Here is an 18,108-nt window from a genome sequence, read left to right on the forward strand (position 1 = left end):
ATGTCAAAGTCCTGAGCTTTGGGAGGTGTCCAGCATCTAGTCTGATCTCAAATCCACAAAGCTGGCTGTCTTCCCATCTCGGCAACAAGTGCTCTGCACACAGTGAGCTGGAGATTTCACCTGCCCCTCCATGATTGCAGCCATTTCAACCAGAGAGTATTGGCTGTAAACTGGTTCACACACACACAGCTTAGCAAGAGAATTCTCCTTAGAAAGCTGTTGATCTTGAACAAAACACTATCCCTATTCTACCAATTTCTTTTTGTATTCATTTTAGAAGCAGTTTATCAACTGCTCAGGGAAACCAGAGTCATCACTTCGCTTTTATAGATACCAGTTTATTGTCTCAAACTTGGCATCTCTTCAGCTATCCGCGTGCCCCCTCCCTCTGCCATCTGGAATGGAGAAGGTTCAGGTAGAGCCTGAGAGTTGGAGAGAAAGTGATGAACACACCAACTTGACCCTGTTGTAGAGAATTTCTTGGGATAATAATCGATGCCATAAACATAATCTTATGTTCACAAAAGTTTGTTCATATCCCAATGTGGTGTTATAAATACAGTGCTCGCCATGTTATATCTGGGGAATGGAGCCAGGGAAGTGTGATGCCGGGGGAGGGGTAGTAAATATATATAATACATTATATATATTTATATTAACAGCCAGCTCTCCAAGGAAAGATGAGCATGTGGAATATAGTGAGCGATGATTTCTGTATTATAAATACACTAGTCTCCTCTTATGCAATGTTCTGCTTTCCAGGGTTTCAGTTATCTGTGGTTCACAACAGTCCAAAACATTAACTGGAAAATTCTAGAAATAAATAGTTCATAAGTGTTTAGTTGCTCACCAGTCTGAGGAGTGAGTTAAATGTGCTGTCCTACCCAGGATGTGAAGCAACCCCATATCCAGAGTATCCACTGTGTATACACTACCCACTTACTAGTCTTAGGAGCATGTTGGTTATTCAGACAATCCTTCTGATTTAGGCCTTTTTTTTTTTTTTTCTGCAATAGAATACCGGAAACTGGACATTTTATAAAGGGAAGTTTATTCTGACTCACGGGTCTGACTTCATGGGAAGTCTTGGGCTAGGCAGCTACGTCTGATGAGGGCCTCGTATTACATCATAATGTGGTAGAGTGTAGAAGAAATTATACATGGAGGAGGAAAAGCATGAGGATGAACTGACACCCTAGTAACCTGCTTTGCTAGATGGACCCTACTACCATGAGAAACAGAGCTCACTTTGACAGTTAAAGGTCCTACTCACTCCCAACACTGCCACAAAAGCAATGAAATTTCATGTCAATCTTAGGAAAAATCATATTTGAACCATAGAAATTGACTTCTTCATCTGTAAAATGGGAACTTGCTCTGTTATTAAAGATGCTGCATTTTGCTAAGGAAAGGAACTGGCTTTGGCGTCAGTGGCCTGTGATCTCATCCTGCCTTGGCTCTGGCAAACTGCCTTTACCTTGATTCCCTCACTTGGAAAGCGAGGCACTGACTTCATAGGTTGATGATGAATGAGTAACTGAGATAATATTTGCACATCACAGACGCCAGAAGGGTATGTCTTAGCATGTACTTGGTGGTTACCATGAGGTGTGGCACATAGAGAATTTTACCTTTTACTTTTGCCCATCCAGATTCAGTATTGTGTTGGTAAATGTTTAACAACAGCTCTTCCAAAAGTCAAGGCCTGAGTCATACTGTTTGCCTGTTTCTGTGGTGTAGATATTCCCCTGGGGCTGATTTCATACCACCTCAGTCACAACCCTGAACACAGAGCTGGGAAAACACGCATGCTCTTAAACACGGGTACAAGCTCACATCAGCACACCACTGTTTTCTAAAACTGCACTCAATGTTTTGCTTAAGGGATAAATTAAGAGAGAGAATACTGAACAGCTAGCATTGTGCCCGACACATTAGTTTTCTACTCCCTCTTGTCTTCTCTCTCTCATCCTTGGGCCTTATTACTCTAATCAAACAGCACACTGACCTTGAACACCAGCTATGTGAAGTGTGGTGTGTGTGTGTGGGGGGGTCTTCTGGAATCTAAGCACCATATTTTGCATCAGCCAGGTGTCTTGTGTCTCAGACCCTGGGCAGCCTGCAGAAGAGCGTTAAGGTTGGCTTGCTGAGGCATAAGCAAGTAGATATGCAGGTCTTCTCCCTCTTCACAGGAGATGTCTCTGAGCAGAGCAGTGCAAAGCTGAAAGAGTTGTGGAGAGAATACAAGAAAATTCCCTATTGATGAAGGGCCTGGGGGCAATACACGTTTAGGAGACCATAGCCTGGAACCAGCTTATTCATTACCTTCAACAGTGATCCAACAGGTGCGTGTGCGTGCGTGTGTGTGTGTGTGTGTGTGTGTGTGTGTGTGTGTGAGTGAGGAGTGAAGAGTGGGCCTGTATGTGTGTGTCTATGGCTGTGGGCTCTGCAGATCTCTGGGAATATTGAGGAATGGAGCATCATCAAATGATGGTCATGGAGCATGACAACAGAATCTCAGAGGCACGTACCTCACATCTTGCATGGTCTGGTCCCGGTCTTCCAGCGCCTGGTACAGCCGCCAAGCTCAAGATGCATTTGAGACATTTCTTTATAATGCTTAGTCTAGACAGGTTCGTGTGTGTGTGTGTGTGTGTGTGTGTGTGTGTGTGTGTGTGTGTGTGTGTTTGTGTATGTGTATGTGTTTGTGTGTTTTTTGTGTGTATGTGTTTGTATGTATATGTGTGTATGTGTGTTTTTTGTGTGTATGTGTTTGTATGTGTATGTGTGTGTGTGTATGTGTGTGTGTGTGTTTGTGTGTATGTGTATGTGTGTGTTTGTGTGTATATGTATGTATGTGTGTTTGTGTGTGTATGTGTGCGTGTGTGTGTGTATGTGTATGTATGTGTGTTTGTGTGTGTATATGTGTGTTTGTGTGTGTGTGTGTATGTGTGCGTGTGTGTGTGTGTGTGTGTGTGTGTGTGTGTGTGTTTGATTAATGAAATCCTTTTGTTCCTTCATAATTTGGTCTATGGCAGAAAGCTTGTAAGGCCACTCCATCCCATTCTCATTCAGTAAATAAGGCTCAACCTTTACAAGCATGTGCCTGGGTAGAAAATGTCTTGAAAGAGATGCAAACTGTTAGGAAAGATCACCAATAATTCTTAAAAATATTTTTGTGGAGCTGGGAAGATTGGTCAGTGAGTAAAGTGCCCTGAAAGCATTAGAATCTAAGTTCTGTCTCCAGATCCCACATATAAAGCCAGGCACTGTGGAGTGTTTGTAATCTCAACACTGGGAAGCAGACACAGGCAAATCCTAGGACTTGCTGGGTAGCCAGCTCAACCTACATGGCAAGCTCCAGGCCAGTGAGAGACTCTGTCTCATAAAAGGAAGAAAAAAGCGGATGGAGTCTGAGAAATGACACCGAGATTAGGTTGACCCCTAGCCTCCACATGCACTCAGGCATGTGTGCACCTCTGCACACACACATGCAGTTTCTTCTGCCTTTTCTGTAGTTTTCAAATATGTCTTCAGAAAGCATATATGTGTGTGTGTGTGTGTGTGTGTGTGTGTGTGTGTGTGTGTGTGTGTGTGTATACATACATACACACACATATATATATTACACACACACACACACACACACACACACACACACACACACACACGCTATAGAAATAAGCAACCTGGAAATAAAGGTGAAACAAGAATGATGTTGGCAGTTAGTCCTCACAGGCTGATGTGCTCCTTGTATGAGGCTCTGAACTGAAGGTCCCACTGCCCACGGAGGTCCTGTTGCTCAGGCCTGGCCCTACACCTTGGGTGGGCCCATCACAGGCTCCCTCCCTCCCAGCCTCTTCCTCTTGGGCGATGACTAAAATTGCTCCTCTGAAGACCCTGGCAGAGGTATGTAGAGATCTCTTAGGCAGAAGTAGAAGTGGAGGGGCCAGTCCCCAGGGGCATGAATACAGACTGCAACTCCCCTAGAGGTACTCTCAAGTTAGAGATTCACTTCAGCCTGGATCTCCAGTACCTGCTGTGGGACTGACTCCCCTGGCCTCCTCCATGGGGGGTGAAGGGCTCTCTAACATATGATGACAGTGCTGACTTCATGGCTGTAGAAGCAACAGGGCTGTCTGGGAAAGGCATGCAGAGCACAGGCTTGCTGAAAGGCTGTCTTTGGGTCATTCCTCCTTTGGGTGGGTACTGCCCGGAGCAGAAAGAGCTCAGCCCATCCTTCTGGCCTGAGTTAGAATCTGTGGAAGCTGTTATATGTTGGAGTGGGGGTTCTCTGTAAAGATACAGGCCGAATCTGGTAAATGGGCTGGAGGGTGAGGGATGTATGGCAGAGGCACCTTTGTGAACAGCCAGTCAGTGAAGAGGTAGGTGGTGCAATCCTCTGGGTCCTCCTGCTACTCAGAGGTACGTAAGATGTGACCACAGGTTTCCTCAGAACTGGCCTTTATTGTGTGACAGCTTTACAGAGATGTAATTTGAATACCATTCAGATCTCCCATTTCAAGGGTGTGTAAGTCCATGTTTTCGGTATCTTGTAAATGTTACCACTAGCAATCTTCGGAAATTTCCATTGTCCCCAGTAAGACTTCCACCCTATGACTGTCGCCTCTCCCAACCCCAAGGCAAGCACTTAGTGATTTGTCTGTGTGGATTTGCCTATGGTGGACATTTCACGTAAACGGGAACACACAACGCACGACCTCCTTCCGTTTTGTGTCTGCTTCCTTCTCCTTCGATGCTCTCAGGGTTCGTCCATGCTGTAGCAGGTACCGTACTCATTCCTGTTTGTAGATGGGCAGTGTCCTGTATTTTGTCTGTTGATGGACATTTGGGTTTCTACTTACTGCCTGTTATGAAAAACACCGTTGTGAGGATCCATGTACGAGCTGTGCACGGACAAAGGCATTATGTCCCAGGTGAATGCCCCGTCCTGATGTTTTTCACGGTAGCTGTCCGATTGCTTTGAGTCACTTTCCACGTCTGCTTCAAAACACTCAGTAGCTTCCCTTTGTTCTTAGTATCAAGATCAACATCCTCACCTTGGTCTACACAGCTATGGCTTCTGGGCCCTTGCCAGCTTCACACCGACCCCTTCCCTGCTCTATCCCAACCAAGAGAACAAGAGCCGCCTCCAATGTTCAGAGCCTCCTTTCTTGACTTGTCCCTCATGCCAAGGCCTCAGCTTACCCACCCTGCTCTTCAGACTGAGCCGGACTTGCCTGTCATGCCTTCTTAAGACTCCATACACCTTTTTCTTGTAATCACTCACCGCCATCGCCAGTGACGTCCAGCGTGGTTCTTTTCGTGCCCCTCCTTCTGCCATCATAAGCTGCAGGAGAGCAACAGTCGTTCTTTTCCCTGGCACCTACCACAGTACCTGGCCTATGCAGGCACTCAGTAATTATTTATCAAATGAACAGTAATGAACTCAAATAATGATGGTGGTGAACAGGCCGCTCATTCAGAAGATCCCTTTGCCCTTAATGTTTCCCTCAGTTGAGGCCGAGATGATTCCACTTTCCACCGCAGCCCCGTTCTCCCCTCTCTGCTCACCTGGGGGAACTGCTGTAGAAACAGAGGAGGTAATGGGGAAACCCTTCAGTCCTACAGTAAAGGCTGAGCTGTGGCTTTGTCTCTGTCATTCCCCTAGTTTGTGACACAAGGAATCCTACCACTGCTGACCAGATTGGTAGGTGTCACAGTAGCTTCCAGGAGTGAAATTAGGCAGGATTCCTGAAGACCTTTGCTTCTCTGCCAGTTGGACAGCAGTGTGGTGACAAGCTGTGTCCCCTGCAGTAAATGACTGAGTTCCCAAGTGTGTCTTGTAAAAATCTGTCCTTGGAAGAAATTTCAGGAGGAAACTGTATACCTTCTGAGGCTTAATTGCTTTTGTTTTTCATTTCCCCCCTAGACATGCACTTGTTTGGCCATTATCCAGCACACGATGACTTCTATCTGGTTGTGTGCAGTGCCTGCAATCAGGTCGTCAAGCCACAGGTCTTCCAGTCGCACTGCGGTAAGTGGACTCCTGCACCCGGTGGATGCATGGGCAGCCGCTGACCCTGGGCTCTCATCTGGGTGGCCCTGTGTCTGTCTCAGTCCAAGGCTGGGATATACTCAGCCAGAGCTGCTGCCTCTGCACACAGAGGACCTGGTAGGAGCTCAGTCCTCCTGATCACACGCCCCCTCCTGTCACAGCAAACAGGAGAAAGCCTGCAGCAAGCCTGAGTAGATGGGACTAATCTGAAATCACTGTGCACCTTGGTGGTGGCCTCTGCAGGTAGCCAAGAGTAGGGGAGGAGGTGGCTGGAGGAAGCACTCTCCTGCAGCCTGCCACTGTCTCTCCTGAAAGAGGCTCCTGGGAGAGACTCCCCAGATTTGCACACACAGGGAAGGGCTGGAGCCACAGGTGGCCAGTGTGTTTGTGGCATTGGATGCTGCTCCCAGGATGTAGATAAAACCTCCCATTCTGCTTGTCCTTTCAAGAATCCTTCTTATTATGTTTTTAAAGTGTGCTTAAGAACTCATTTTCCCCGAATATCTTAGCATTCTGACTGTGAGGCTGTGAGAAATTCCTTGACTCCATCAGCAGCAAACTGTGTACTCCTCTCCATACTTGTGGACATGAGGGTGGATGAAAGCCATGTGGCCATTCCTAAACATCTCTCTGATCTTAGACAAGAAGTCATTTACTCTCTCTGGGTGGCTGTTTCCTTCTCTTTGCTAGGAGTTAGACCAGATGATTCCATAGCTATCGCATGCTATGTGAGTCCAGGACAGTATATTCTAGTCTTATTTAACCATGACTCCTTTGATGAGCAGGATCTGAATGCCCCTCTGCTGTTGTTTCTAGAGCATATTCAATATTATACTTGAACAAAAGGAGCAATTATAATGTTGAGTGTGCTTTTGAAAATTACACACATTTCCCCTTTCTCATACTGTACTCTGACTTCCCTGTCCCTTTAGTATTACCATGCTGTGATAAGTAGTCATGAAACAAAAGAATTAAGTGTGTTTGGACAGTAGGAATAGCCGAGCATTGGTAATATGTGTCTATGATATCTACACATAGATAAAAGCTGTGTGCCAACTATAGGTGTGGTGTAGGTTTATAATGAGTAGGCAGAGAATCCATGCTTTGGGGGGTGGGCACTGTCTTAAGTTAGTCCAAGGCTTTGGCTGGAAAGAGAAGGGGTTCTATAAAATACTATACAAAGGGTTCCGATGAGAGGTGGGATCCAGCTCTGTATCTCTTTGTCTGTCTCATGAGGAGATGACTTATGTGTGTGTGTCCATGTTGGCATGTTCATTTCTGGCAATGTGAGCATAAATGGAGTGAGCATGCCTTCAGCACACGCTGACCTTGTTCATTGTTCTGTAGCAAATGACCCTCTTCTGGCTGGAAGAGAAATAAGGTCACACCTTTCTGAAGGGAAACTCAGAGGCCCAGCAGTGATGCTACGCACTGAGGCTACAGATAAACCATTAGAAGTGTGGCAGTGGCAAGGAGGTCCCACTCATCCTGTTGTTCAGTGAAGATCTGTGGGATGTTGTTCTGTGTGTTTGATGAGCATGAGGACTCCTACTTGTCCTGAGTGCTCATCGTCCAGTCCTCCACAGGACTGTACTACTGCTCTGGGCACTCGGATGCTGCAGTGAACACAAGGGCAGTTCCCAGCCTGGAAGGCTGACCCTCAACTGTAAGCCTGGAACTGTGGCTGGAAATTCAGCTGGCCAGCAGTCTTTGATGGAAGGATCCAGAAAGGGATGAGGATGTCACTGCTGTGCAGATTCTTCCTCAGGGAAAAGGATCCTCTCACTAGCAGAGGAGGCTTGCTGTAGCTGATATACAGGGCTCTGAACTCTCAGTGCCGGATCTGGGACTCAACCTAGGCAGAAAGCCAATGACATGGTGGCTACCTGTTCTGAGCAGAGGCAGAAAATTAGTTTGGAGATTTGGGGTTACTGACCACATCACTTGAAGCCTGGGCTTCACTGAGCTTTTTGCTGAACCAGCTGACCAAGATCCATAGGGACAGAACCGTAACTCAGCTGATGGAGGCAAAGAAGCGTCACTCACCCTGCAGCTGTGTGTTCCTGTAATACAAAGGCAGTATTTCTCAGGGACCAGAGAGAATTCGAGGTGCAGAATTGTGGCAAGTCTTTGGGGGAGCAGTTTTCTTAAAGCTCTCCTCAGAATGCCTCCTGTACTTTCGTGGTGGTCCTTGTCGGTTCAGACTGCCACACCAGGCTGGGTTGCTTATCAACAACAGAGATTGAGTCCTCCCAATTCTGGAGGTTGGAGTCTGAGATCAGGACGCCAGCATCAGATATTGGTGAGGGCTGTCTTCTAGATTGCTGCCAGCCAGCTTCTTACTGTTTCCTCATGTGGCAGGAAGAGGCTAGAGCTCCCCAGCCTCATTTATAAGGGCCTGAATCCCATCCTTGAGGTCTCCACTCTTGTGATGTAATTGCCTCTCAAAGCCGCCCCCCCCTTCCCCGATTCCAACACCATCTTTTATCGGATGTTCGTATTTCCGGATTTCAGTGTGGGACTTTCAGAGATGGGGGACAAGCATTCGGTTGTAACAGTGTTCATGGGCTGGAGTTGTGAGTCAGCTGTGAGCACTTCCCTAGCTTGCCTGAGACGACAGAGTTTGATCTCCAGAACAAACACAGCACTGCACAGCTGCTTTTTCCTAGTCTTCCGGCTTCACCTTGCTGTTTTCAGTAAGTTAATAAGAGTGCCATTGTGCTCTGAGCCGGGCAGTGAGCCAGGTGCTTTGCATATCTTTGAAAACACAACCCTGTCAGCAGCCCTATGGAGTGGGTGTGAATGCTACACCCATTTTGGAGTTGAGGAAGCTGGAGCTTAAGAGGTTGGGTGTTGTGTCCAAAGTCTCAAATAAGACAGACGATGGCCTGGTTTTGAATGCAGGTGTCCTCTCAGAGCGAGGAAGTGCCCTCACAACCACTGTTCTTACAGCCTGTCTATGTGAAGCCCCATGCAAATTGTGAATATATGTAGGAAGTGAGTTGCTGGGGGAGAAAACAGTGCAGGACTTCACACCCCATCCACTAGGCCTTCTCTGACTCTCCCCCAGGCTCACTACCAGAACTGTAGGATCACTTGAAATGTGTTCATGTATTGGAATAACAGGCTTTGGAAGCAAGGCAAAATGATTATGGGCGTCCCCCGCTGTCTGTGTGACCTGGGGCAGACCACTTCATCTTTCTCTACCTCATTTGGTTCATCTATAAAATGGATACTCTTTGCCTGCTTTGTGGAGCTGTTGGGACAACATGACACATGACTATGTCACTTGGAGTTCACTTCCTCCTCCTCCTCCTCCTCCTCCTCCTCCTCCTCCTCCTCCTCCTCCTCCTCCTCTTTCTGCATGTCCGCACGGCTGGATTCGTGGGAAGCCCTCCGTCCTCATACCCGTGAGCCTGGTTCTCCTGCTGCCTCTTGCCATGCAGTTGTCTGGGGTGTCTCTGCTGTCAGTGCTAGGGATATTCCTTTGCATTTCTGCATTCCAGCACCCTCAAAAGAAGGCTGTCTTGGGTGCATGCTCTAAATTGAAAAATAAAGTGTGTTGTGCTCTGTGTGTTTCTCTGTGCATGTGTGTGTCCATGTTTCTGTGTGTGCGCACACGGCAGTGGTTGTGGGTACTCCTCTAAAACTGGTAGAGGAGTGCTGTTTCTTACTCACTATCTCCCACACCAGATAATATGCTTTCTACACCAAGCACGATTTAACTTGATTCTGACTGTCTCCACCCAGGGTAAGTGTAGACCTACAAGTTAAAGGTTGACCCGTAGAAGTGTCCTCCATCTCAGATGGCAGTCACAGATGATGGTCGCAAGGTTACTCACATTTTTGTTTGACTTGGGATCCCACTTTGTTCTAATGACTCACAGAGTTCTCTCTCTCTCTCCTCCTCCCCCCAACCCCCGCCCCAGACAGGATTTCTCTTTGTAACCCTGGCTGTCCTGGAGCTAGCTTTGTAGACAAAGCTGATCTTGAACTTGTTGTTATAACTATTAATGCTGTTGTAGAGAATGTGACAAAGCATCAGATTAACACTTAGAAGTTTGTAGGGTGGGGTTAGAGGTCCTGGGGTACCTGGGCACAGGCACTTTTGTTGTTGTGGAGCTGAGATGCACCCTGGCATGTGGGCGCACTGATCCTCCCAGATTCTCTCAGTTCTGTCCCTCGGGTGTTTGGAGAGGTGCCACTGGACTTTGGTGTTCAGTACCATCTCTAGCCCTGGTTGAGTGGGTCTGAAAATTCTAATCTTCTGCTGTGTCTGGTCCTTCTGAGCACCAGCCCTTATCCTGAAACCGTCTAGAGATTTAGTCACCTCATCAGTGTATACAAGGATGCTTATTCCAGAAATCCCACGGGTTCTAGATGTTCCGTACCAAGAAACTGAAGGCTAGAACCAAACATAACAAAAGATGACCCTCACACCCTGTTTGTTACCGGTTACCTGTCACTAAGGAGGTAACAGATTTAACCATCTGCCTGGAACTTGGGACAAAGACCAAATATATACTTTTTTTTTTGACATCTCAATGTCACAGCAACAATATGAACAAAATAGAATGTCATTAAGCGAAACTCATTGAGTCGTAGAGGTTAAAATCCTGACTCACACTTGCCTGTGCAGCCTTGGGCTAATTACACTGCCTTCTTTCTGAGCCTGGTTCTCCGCACCTAGGAGGGGAGAATGCCAGTTCCTGCCCTGCAGAGTCACTCTGAGGAAAGGAGAAAGGATGTATACTTCGCAGGCATGGAGTAAGGAAATAAAGGTTAGCTTTTATTGTCAATAAAATGTGGCCCTTTTTTATGAAGTTGAAAGTTTCTTATGAAAAATGGGAAAACCACTTTAGCCAAGTGCTTCCTGTCTTTGCTCCCGGCCATCTCAGGGGATGCCACTCTGAGGTCAGCCCGTGGCTCACGCCTGTGATTCACTGCAGCTTGGAAGACAGGCGTAGTCTGCCTGAATGTGATTACATCTGCTGGGAGCCTCGAGGGTTGCACTTTGCAAATATTGGTTTACATTCTCATTAGGCCCTGGTGTCAGCTCCCTAGAAATGCCATGAAGCTCTAGTATATCTCTGGGTCCCCTGGCAAGAGCCATTGTACCTTACAGGAGTACTGCAATACCCTTCCTCAGGACTGGCCACAATCTCTTTGCTACTAACACTGTGCCCCACCTGGTGCCTCAGACATAGATAGTGGGGATGACCGCTGCCCCAGAAGCTCCCATGCTTGGTGTGGAGTTGGTGTCATGGTTGTGTGTCTCTCCCCGCCGCCCCCCCCCGGGGGGGGCTGTTGAATGCTTTCAGTCTGCTACCCAGAGGTCAGTGATTCCAAGGGGTCTAAAGCTCGTCTGATGAACTGATACAGCTAGGGTACCAGAAAGCAAGAACCATGAACAATTCATGGGGCCTTGGGATTGGCCTCTCAACAACTGTCTCCATCCAGGTTGTCCAGCCCAGGGTGTGACTTGGTGGGACAGGGTACAGGTTGAGTGGAGCCTTTCGAGTATCAGCTTGTCTGGATTTGTAGTCCAGCGTCACCCCTTAGCTGCATGACTTTGGCAGGTTGCTCTGCCTTTCTGTACAGTATTCTCTTATTCTTCAGATTGGTTAATGGTTTATCTTATGTAGTCTCCTGGTGACTGAAAGGGCGTGCTTGCATGTGGAAAGCACAGCGCTGGAGCTAAGTTTGCTCTAGAAGACTGTTTTTCTGGGGTGAGGAGATTACTCTGTCAGTAAAGTGCTTGGTATCGAAGCATGAGGACCTGAGTTTGACCCCACATAAGAGCCAGCGATGGGGATGTCTGCTGTAGTCCCAGGGCAGATCGCTGGAGCCCACCGGCTAGCCAGTGGAGCCTGTTCCAAGAGGTCCAGGTCAGTTGAGAGACCCCGTGTCAAATCGCAGTGACTTGTGGTTACACACACACACACACACACACACACACACACACACACACACACTAATAAAAGCGATAATAATGAATAATTAAGCTATCATTAAGTGATAATCCTCAGAGATCTCTAATGACGTTATTGCCCAAAGGATTTTGCTTCTAACTGCAGAGGGAGAGGGAGGCCTTGGTGATGTCACTGTGGCAGTGCTGTGGTGGCCCTAGCCTCTGCCCAGAGAGAGTGCTGTGGACATAGCTAGGAGAACTGCTGGCGTGTGCTCTCTGGAGGTGTGCACAGGTGTGCACTGGAGCGGACGGCAGCAGGTGCATGGTGTCGTGGTGGGAAACACGGTGTTACTGTTTTCTGTAATCATGCTTTTAGCCCATTTTGAATGTTGTTGTAATTGGGAAAGTAACAGCTAGAGCTGCGTTGGACTTGGGGATTGGGCTGAACATTTATGAAGTTGTAGGAGAATGAGTGTGACTGCTTCCCAGGCCTTGTCTTCTGTTTATGGAGTAACCACTGTTAGGGTGGTCTGTCTTCAGGGGCCTTTGTAATCGGCCTTGTATGGGGCCAACCTCTGAGTCCTCTAGGCTGTTGAGTGTGGAGTCCCCCTGGCCATCACCTACTGGATGTGAAGAGTAGCGTGGCCTTGCCCCTAATCTTGACAGCTAGAGCATCCCCAGGCATTGCAGTTCACCACAGAGGGTAAGACTGTCCATATCTGAGAACCACGGCTAGGGAACATAACGCCCCCATTTGTCATGTATGATCTGTACTTAACGTGTTTAAATTTCTTCCCATAGTGAAAGGGGGTGTGTGTGCACGTGCACACTAACCCAGGAAACAGCCATTATAGAATCCCAGCCACACAGAAAGTTGACATTTCTACCTGCATAGAGCCACTGACTGAGATAATTTCCCTAGGTACTTGTATGAAAATGTCTTTGTGAAAACCAGCACTATATGCCATGATTATATACCAATAAAACAAAAGATGTTTACATTACAGAAATAATAAATCTAAAGCCAATGGTTGACTATGCATATGGATTTAGTAGGTTATAGATTAAATGAATACTTTAAAATTTTCTCTTTTACATTTTTGTCTGTTTATCTTGTGGGTAGCTGGATATGCCACAATGTGCATGTAGACGTCAGAGGACAGTTTGCAGGAGTTGGTTCTCTCTTTCCTCCATCTGGGCTCCTGTCATGAAGACTGGCAGCAAGTGCCTTTTCCAGCTTTGGGCCATCTTACCAGATCCAAATGAATGAATTTAAAACATTGAAAAGAAAGAAAAGATCATATCTGTGCCACAGGTATATGTAAAGTGGAAAACACGGCATCATAGAAAAGTTAGTAAACCTGCAGACCTGTCCACTTCCAAATGAAAGTTAAAACAGAAGGGAGATGCAGCACACATATCCTACAGGCTTTTGCAGCCACCCTTGGTGCTTGGTCTCTGAGTAGAGAACACACAGCTCCACACCCTGCTCATCAGACAGACACAACCCTCCTATGTCACGGTGCCTTAAAAACATGGTTAAAACCAAAGAACCTGGATGTCATTGACTAGACAAGAGAGGCCTCCGCTCACCCGCCCCTTTCACAGAGAGGTTTCGGTCCCTTTCTGATGATATGCTTTTGAATGCCCTTCAAATAGCTGCTTTGCATGTTGATGTGATGCGGTAGGATTTAATGAAGTGTGAGCTTCAGCAGAGATTGGCGAAGCAGATGAGTGTGGGAGCTGGCTCCTGGAGTGAGGCGCGGCGTGTCCTGGCTGGCACCCCATTCCTTCTGTGCACATCCAGATGCCAACACTGGTTGGGGACAGGCAGCCGCCCGCCCTGCAGTGCTGCGTGGGGGAGCCTAATTAATGAGGTTCCAAGGCTTCCTGAGAATGTTTTTTTAATTCTGTCTCTCTCTAGGTGACCTCGAGTTGAAAAAATGACAAACCACGTGTGCTTCTGAGCCCCAGAGAAAGTCGGCCCCTGCTGATGTCAGTGCCCCTGGGCTTCCTGGGGCACCAGGGGTATTGGCACCAGTTAATTAGCCTGCCAGGGCTTCCTTTCTGATGCTGCTGATTGTCACATCACAGGGCTTGGGTTTTTGGTTTTTTTTGTTGTTGTTGTCGTTGTTATTTTTTTTTAATGTCAATTGAGTTAGATTTGATTTTTGAGGTGAATTTTTTATTTTATTAATTGTCATTTGTGAAACTAGATTTTTTTCACATCAAAGAAGTATAAAATAACAAAAGGAAGTGGGTCTCATTGAATATACTTTTTGTCAACCTGGCAGCATTAATTAACAGGCTTGACAAAAGTGTGTGAAACTGTGCAGACTTCATATTGTTAAGATTTAAAAAAAAAAAACTTTGATTATTGTATCCAGATCCCAAACCAACTCCTGAGGTAGATCGTTTCCTTTCTATTCTTATGATCATAAAAATGTCTGCTATGGTTTCCTTACCCTGTTCTTCCTGGGTCCCTGGTAAAGTGCAACCACACCATGTATCTTAGGAAAATCCATGTGGTAGATCTGAAAGTGCACACTACCTCCCCAGAGAGAGAGAGAGACGAGAGACAGACAGAGATACAGAGACAGAGAGACACAGAGACAGAGACAGAGAGAGACAGAGAGATCCAAGGAAAGCAGTGGTGGGCTGATGATTGGCAAATGATTGTGCCCTAAGTCAAGCGTTACACCTGAGTTGACAGCTGAGTCAAACCGTTTTCTTCTGCTCTGTAGTTCTGTGTTTGGCGTTGGACATGGGACTCACAGCAGAGGTCACTGCGGTTGGGAGGCTGAAGCAGGAAGAGTTTGAGCTTGAGGCCAAATCAGGCTGCATAGGGAGACACTGTCTCAAGCCAAACAAACTTTTGTGTTATGGACTCGCTGCTGCTCAAGTTAGATTTAATACTGGGTCAGGAACAGCGTCTCACCTAGTCCCAAACCCTAGCTCTTCTCTTTACTTGTAGATGGACGCCGTAACAAGGGAGCTCAGACCTCTACTGAGCACTCACTCTGTGCTAAGCGTTCTCCTTCCTCATTTGGTCCTGTCCTCACCCTAAGGAAGGCTGGCTGTGTTCTTATCTCATACTCAAGGAAGCAACGCTTGGAGCACTTAAGAACTGTGAGCCAGGTCAGGTTAAGCAGTAGAACCAGACTCCAGCCTGCCTCCCGAGCAAATTCCCCTCTGCACTGGCTGGTTGGCTTTCAGACTCCCTGCAACAGCACCTGACCTGTGGTACAAGAGGCCATTTCTATGCCTCAGCAATGTGGGGGAATTACAGGTGCTTATTTCTCGTTGGCACCTTTCTAGGCTATGATGGTGTGGGCGTGTGAGAAGAGATGGGAAGAGTAAATGGGTAATCATGAATGTGTATAAGGTTGGTTGCAGATTTTGAAGTAGAACTTTAGATATCAGAAAGGAAAAAGAAGGAAGCTTGCAGAGAAGATGACATGGGTACTCTGTGTTCTCTCATCCTTTTGCCTGTAGGTTCGTGCTGACCTCCAGCTAATAAGCATGCCCACGGGACCCACAGACAATAGACAATTCCACAGTCAGTGAAATATGTTTTGTGTGTCTCTGTGAGGTTAACAGAATTGTGGTAAATATGCTTACAGCCAGTGTGGAGCATAGGGTCTTTGAAACCTTAGACAAATCCTGTCCTACCTTTTTAGTTTTTGAGGAAGGGTTTCTCCATGTAACAGCCCCGACTGTCCTGGAACTGGCTCTGTAGACCAGGCTGGTTCCAAACTCCCAGAGATCGGCCTGCCTCTGCCTCCCGAGTCCTGGGATTAAAGGAGTGTGCCACCACCGCCTGGGTAGTCCACCTTTAACTGAAGATAAGCTTCTAGGTCTGGAAAGATGGCTCAGTCAGTAAGGTGCTTGCTGTGTATGGACGTGAGTTTGATCACCAGAACTCCTGTCAAAAAGCCTGGCACAGTGGCATTCACGTGTATTCCCAGGACTAGAGAAGTAGAGACAGGTGCATCCCTGGGTTCACTGGTCAGCAAGTCTGGCTAGTTAGTGGACCCCAGGCTAGTAAGAGACCATGTCTCAAAAATAAAAAAATAAAATAAAATAAAATAAAATAAAATAAAATAAAAAGTATCTGGTGCCTGAGGAACAAGTCCCCAGGTTGCCTCTGGCTTCGTGTGCACTTACACATGCACATGTGTGCAAACACACACAAAAAGTAAATCAACGACGTCTACTCATAATTTCATCATGGGCTATTTCTTGAATCTAGAACTTCCTAGTTTTGAAGCATTCGTGTATGTTTTATGTAACACCAACTGTGTGCCAAGTATTGTCCCAGAGTCGAAGGGACGGTGAGACAGAGAAGGGCCTGGTCTTCTTGAGTTTATGATCCAGTATGCTGCAAAACATGAATATACTCAAACCACATGAGGAGATGGCACAAGAGGGTCCCCCCCAAAAATAGAACACCACAAGAGCAGAAGTAGGGTGGGGGATTCAGAACCACCAGAACTGTCTTGAAGGCCAGAAGCTAGAGGCTGTTTTTCCCCTTTTCTGACTGTGACTGGAAGACCCTGGAGAATCTGAGCTAGAGAGAGATGTAAATGTGAATTATGTTTTTCAGAAATCATTCTTACCAAGAAGATACTGTGCATCCTGGGAAGCATAGGACTAATGTGTGGCTAATGAGAAGAGATCCTAGTGTATACCTGGATGGAGGTGGAGAGAAAAGGGTGGGTGAACTTGAGATTCATTTTGAACTATAGTGACAGGACTTGCTGAAGAATTTGGTTCCCTTGTGTTGAGTCAGGTTGGTTTGGCATAGATTGGATTGGACTGGATTAGGAAAGACAGGAGTGAACATTTATTTAGTGTCCGATTAAAGGGCAATGGCCAGTGATTTGGCAGGAAAAGCCACAGAGGTTGGAGATGTGGAAGCCAAGAGAAGAACAGGTTTCATAGAGTGTGTCCAATGCCAAGAAGTTGGATAAGAGGAGAAAAGAGAGGAGGGTGCTGGATTGGCCAGCTGAAGTTGTAATTATTGTTTATTTTGTCTTGACATGCTTTCCCCCAAGTGCAGGTGGCTTCATGTTTCTGTCACCATAGACCTCTTGTAGATTGGAGCCCCCTAAGTGTTTGATCTGTGCTCGTGCTGAGCCACTGACTGTCACTGGGCACTTCTGCCTCCGGCCTCCTGTACTGGACAGGGAGTTGTTGAGGACCAGTCCGTGAGTCCCAGTGTGGAGCACATTTGTTGACTTTTGGAAAATGCTTACAAATGTTTGTCATAAGCAGGTAGACAGACAAAAGGATTTCTCCAATCACAAGTGCAAGTGCTCATGGCACCTGCTATTTCACCAATATTAGTACTTATGATGGCTATTGCACATACTTACCTATCTCCTAACACAGGTGCATAACACACACACACACACACACACACACACACACACACACACACACACACACACACACACGCACATACCCATACCTGAGATTAGGAGTTTCCAGGCACCACAAAGTCTGTCTGTCACGCTCCCTGTTAGATCCCTGGGAGGCTACACTATGACTCACTGGGTAAAATCATATGCCTCCAAGCCTAGCGACTGAGTTTCAGTTCCAGGAACTCACATAGTAGAAGAAGGATTCCAGAACTTGTTCTCTGACCTCCAGGCATGCTCCATGGTACACATGCACACATACACACACATCAATCAATCATGCAATAAAAAAAATTAAATCCCCCAAGTTAACACAATGAATACTGCATCTAAAAAGTCAGTGCTCAATAGATTTATTTTTCAAATTATTCTCAGGAGAAAGAAAGAAAAGCAGCTTGCCCATGCAAGCGAGGGTTTTCCGTTAGAAGATCTGGTACTTGAAAGAGAATGCCTGTCTCTGTTCAGACACAGTTGGAAAGGCTGATGTGGGACAGACATCCGTTCTCAGCAAGTGGTGGGAGCCACCGCTTTGATCTGTGACCACAGCTGATTTCTGGAGGGCTCTGTGCTGTAATGTGACCCCTGGCTTCTGACTCATCCCTGGCACATCCGCACTCTGCCGGCTGCTCCCATACACTCCATTCCTCAGCACTGAATTAGGGTAACAGTCATTGCTTTATTTAAATCCAAATAAATGGTGCCAGTGCTGCTTCTGC

At 46.8% G+C, this 18,108-nt stretch overlaps 1 protein-coding gene across 9 annotated transcripts in view; it reads left to right on the forward strand.

Annotated features, from left to right (window-relative positions):
- The window catches only part of Atxn7l1 (ataxin 7 like 1), a 231,874-nt gene that overhangs the window by 77,236 nt on the left and 136,530 nt on the right, over window positions 1-18,108 (forward strand). For all 9 annotated transcript variants that reach the window (XM_052738301.1, XM_052738299.1, XM_052738300.1 and 6 more), the window contains exon 3: window positions 5,933-6,037. In XM_052738301.1, coding sequence (XP_052594261.1) covers window positions 5,933-6,037 — 105 coding nt within the window. The remainder of the gene's footprint in view (window positions 1-5,932; window positions 6,038-18,108) is intronic.

Source organism: Peromyscus californicus, unplaced genomic scaffold, assembly GCF_007827085.1.
Source record: "Peromyscus californicus insignis strain IS unplaced genomic scaffold, ASM782708v3 Scaffold_15__1_contigs__length_86483966, whole genome shotgun sequence".
Lineage (NCBI taxonomy): Eukaryota > Metazoa > Chordata > Mammalia > Rodentia > Cricetidae > Peromyscus > Peromyscus californicus.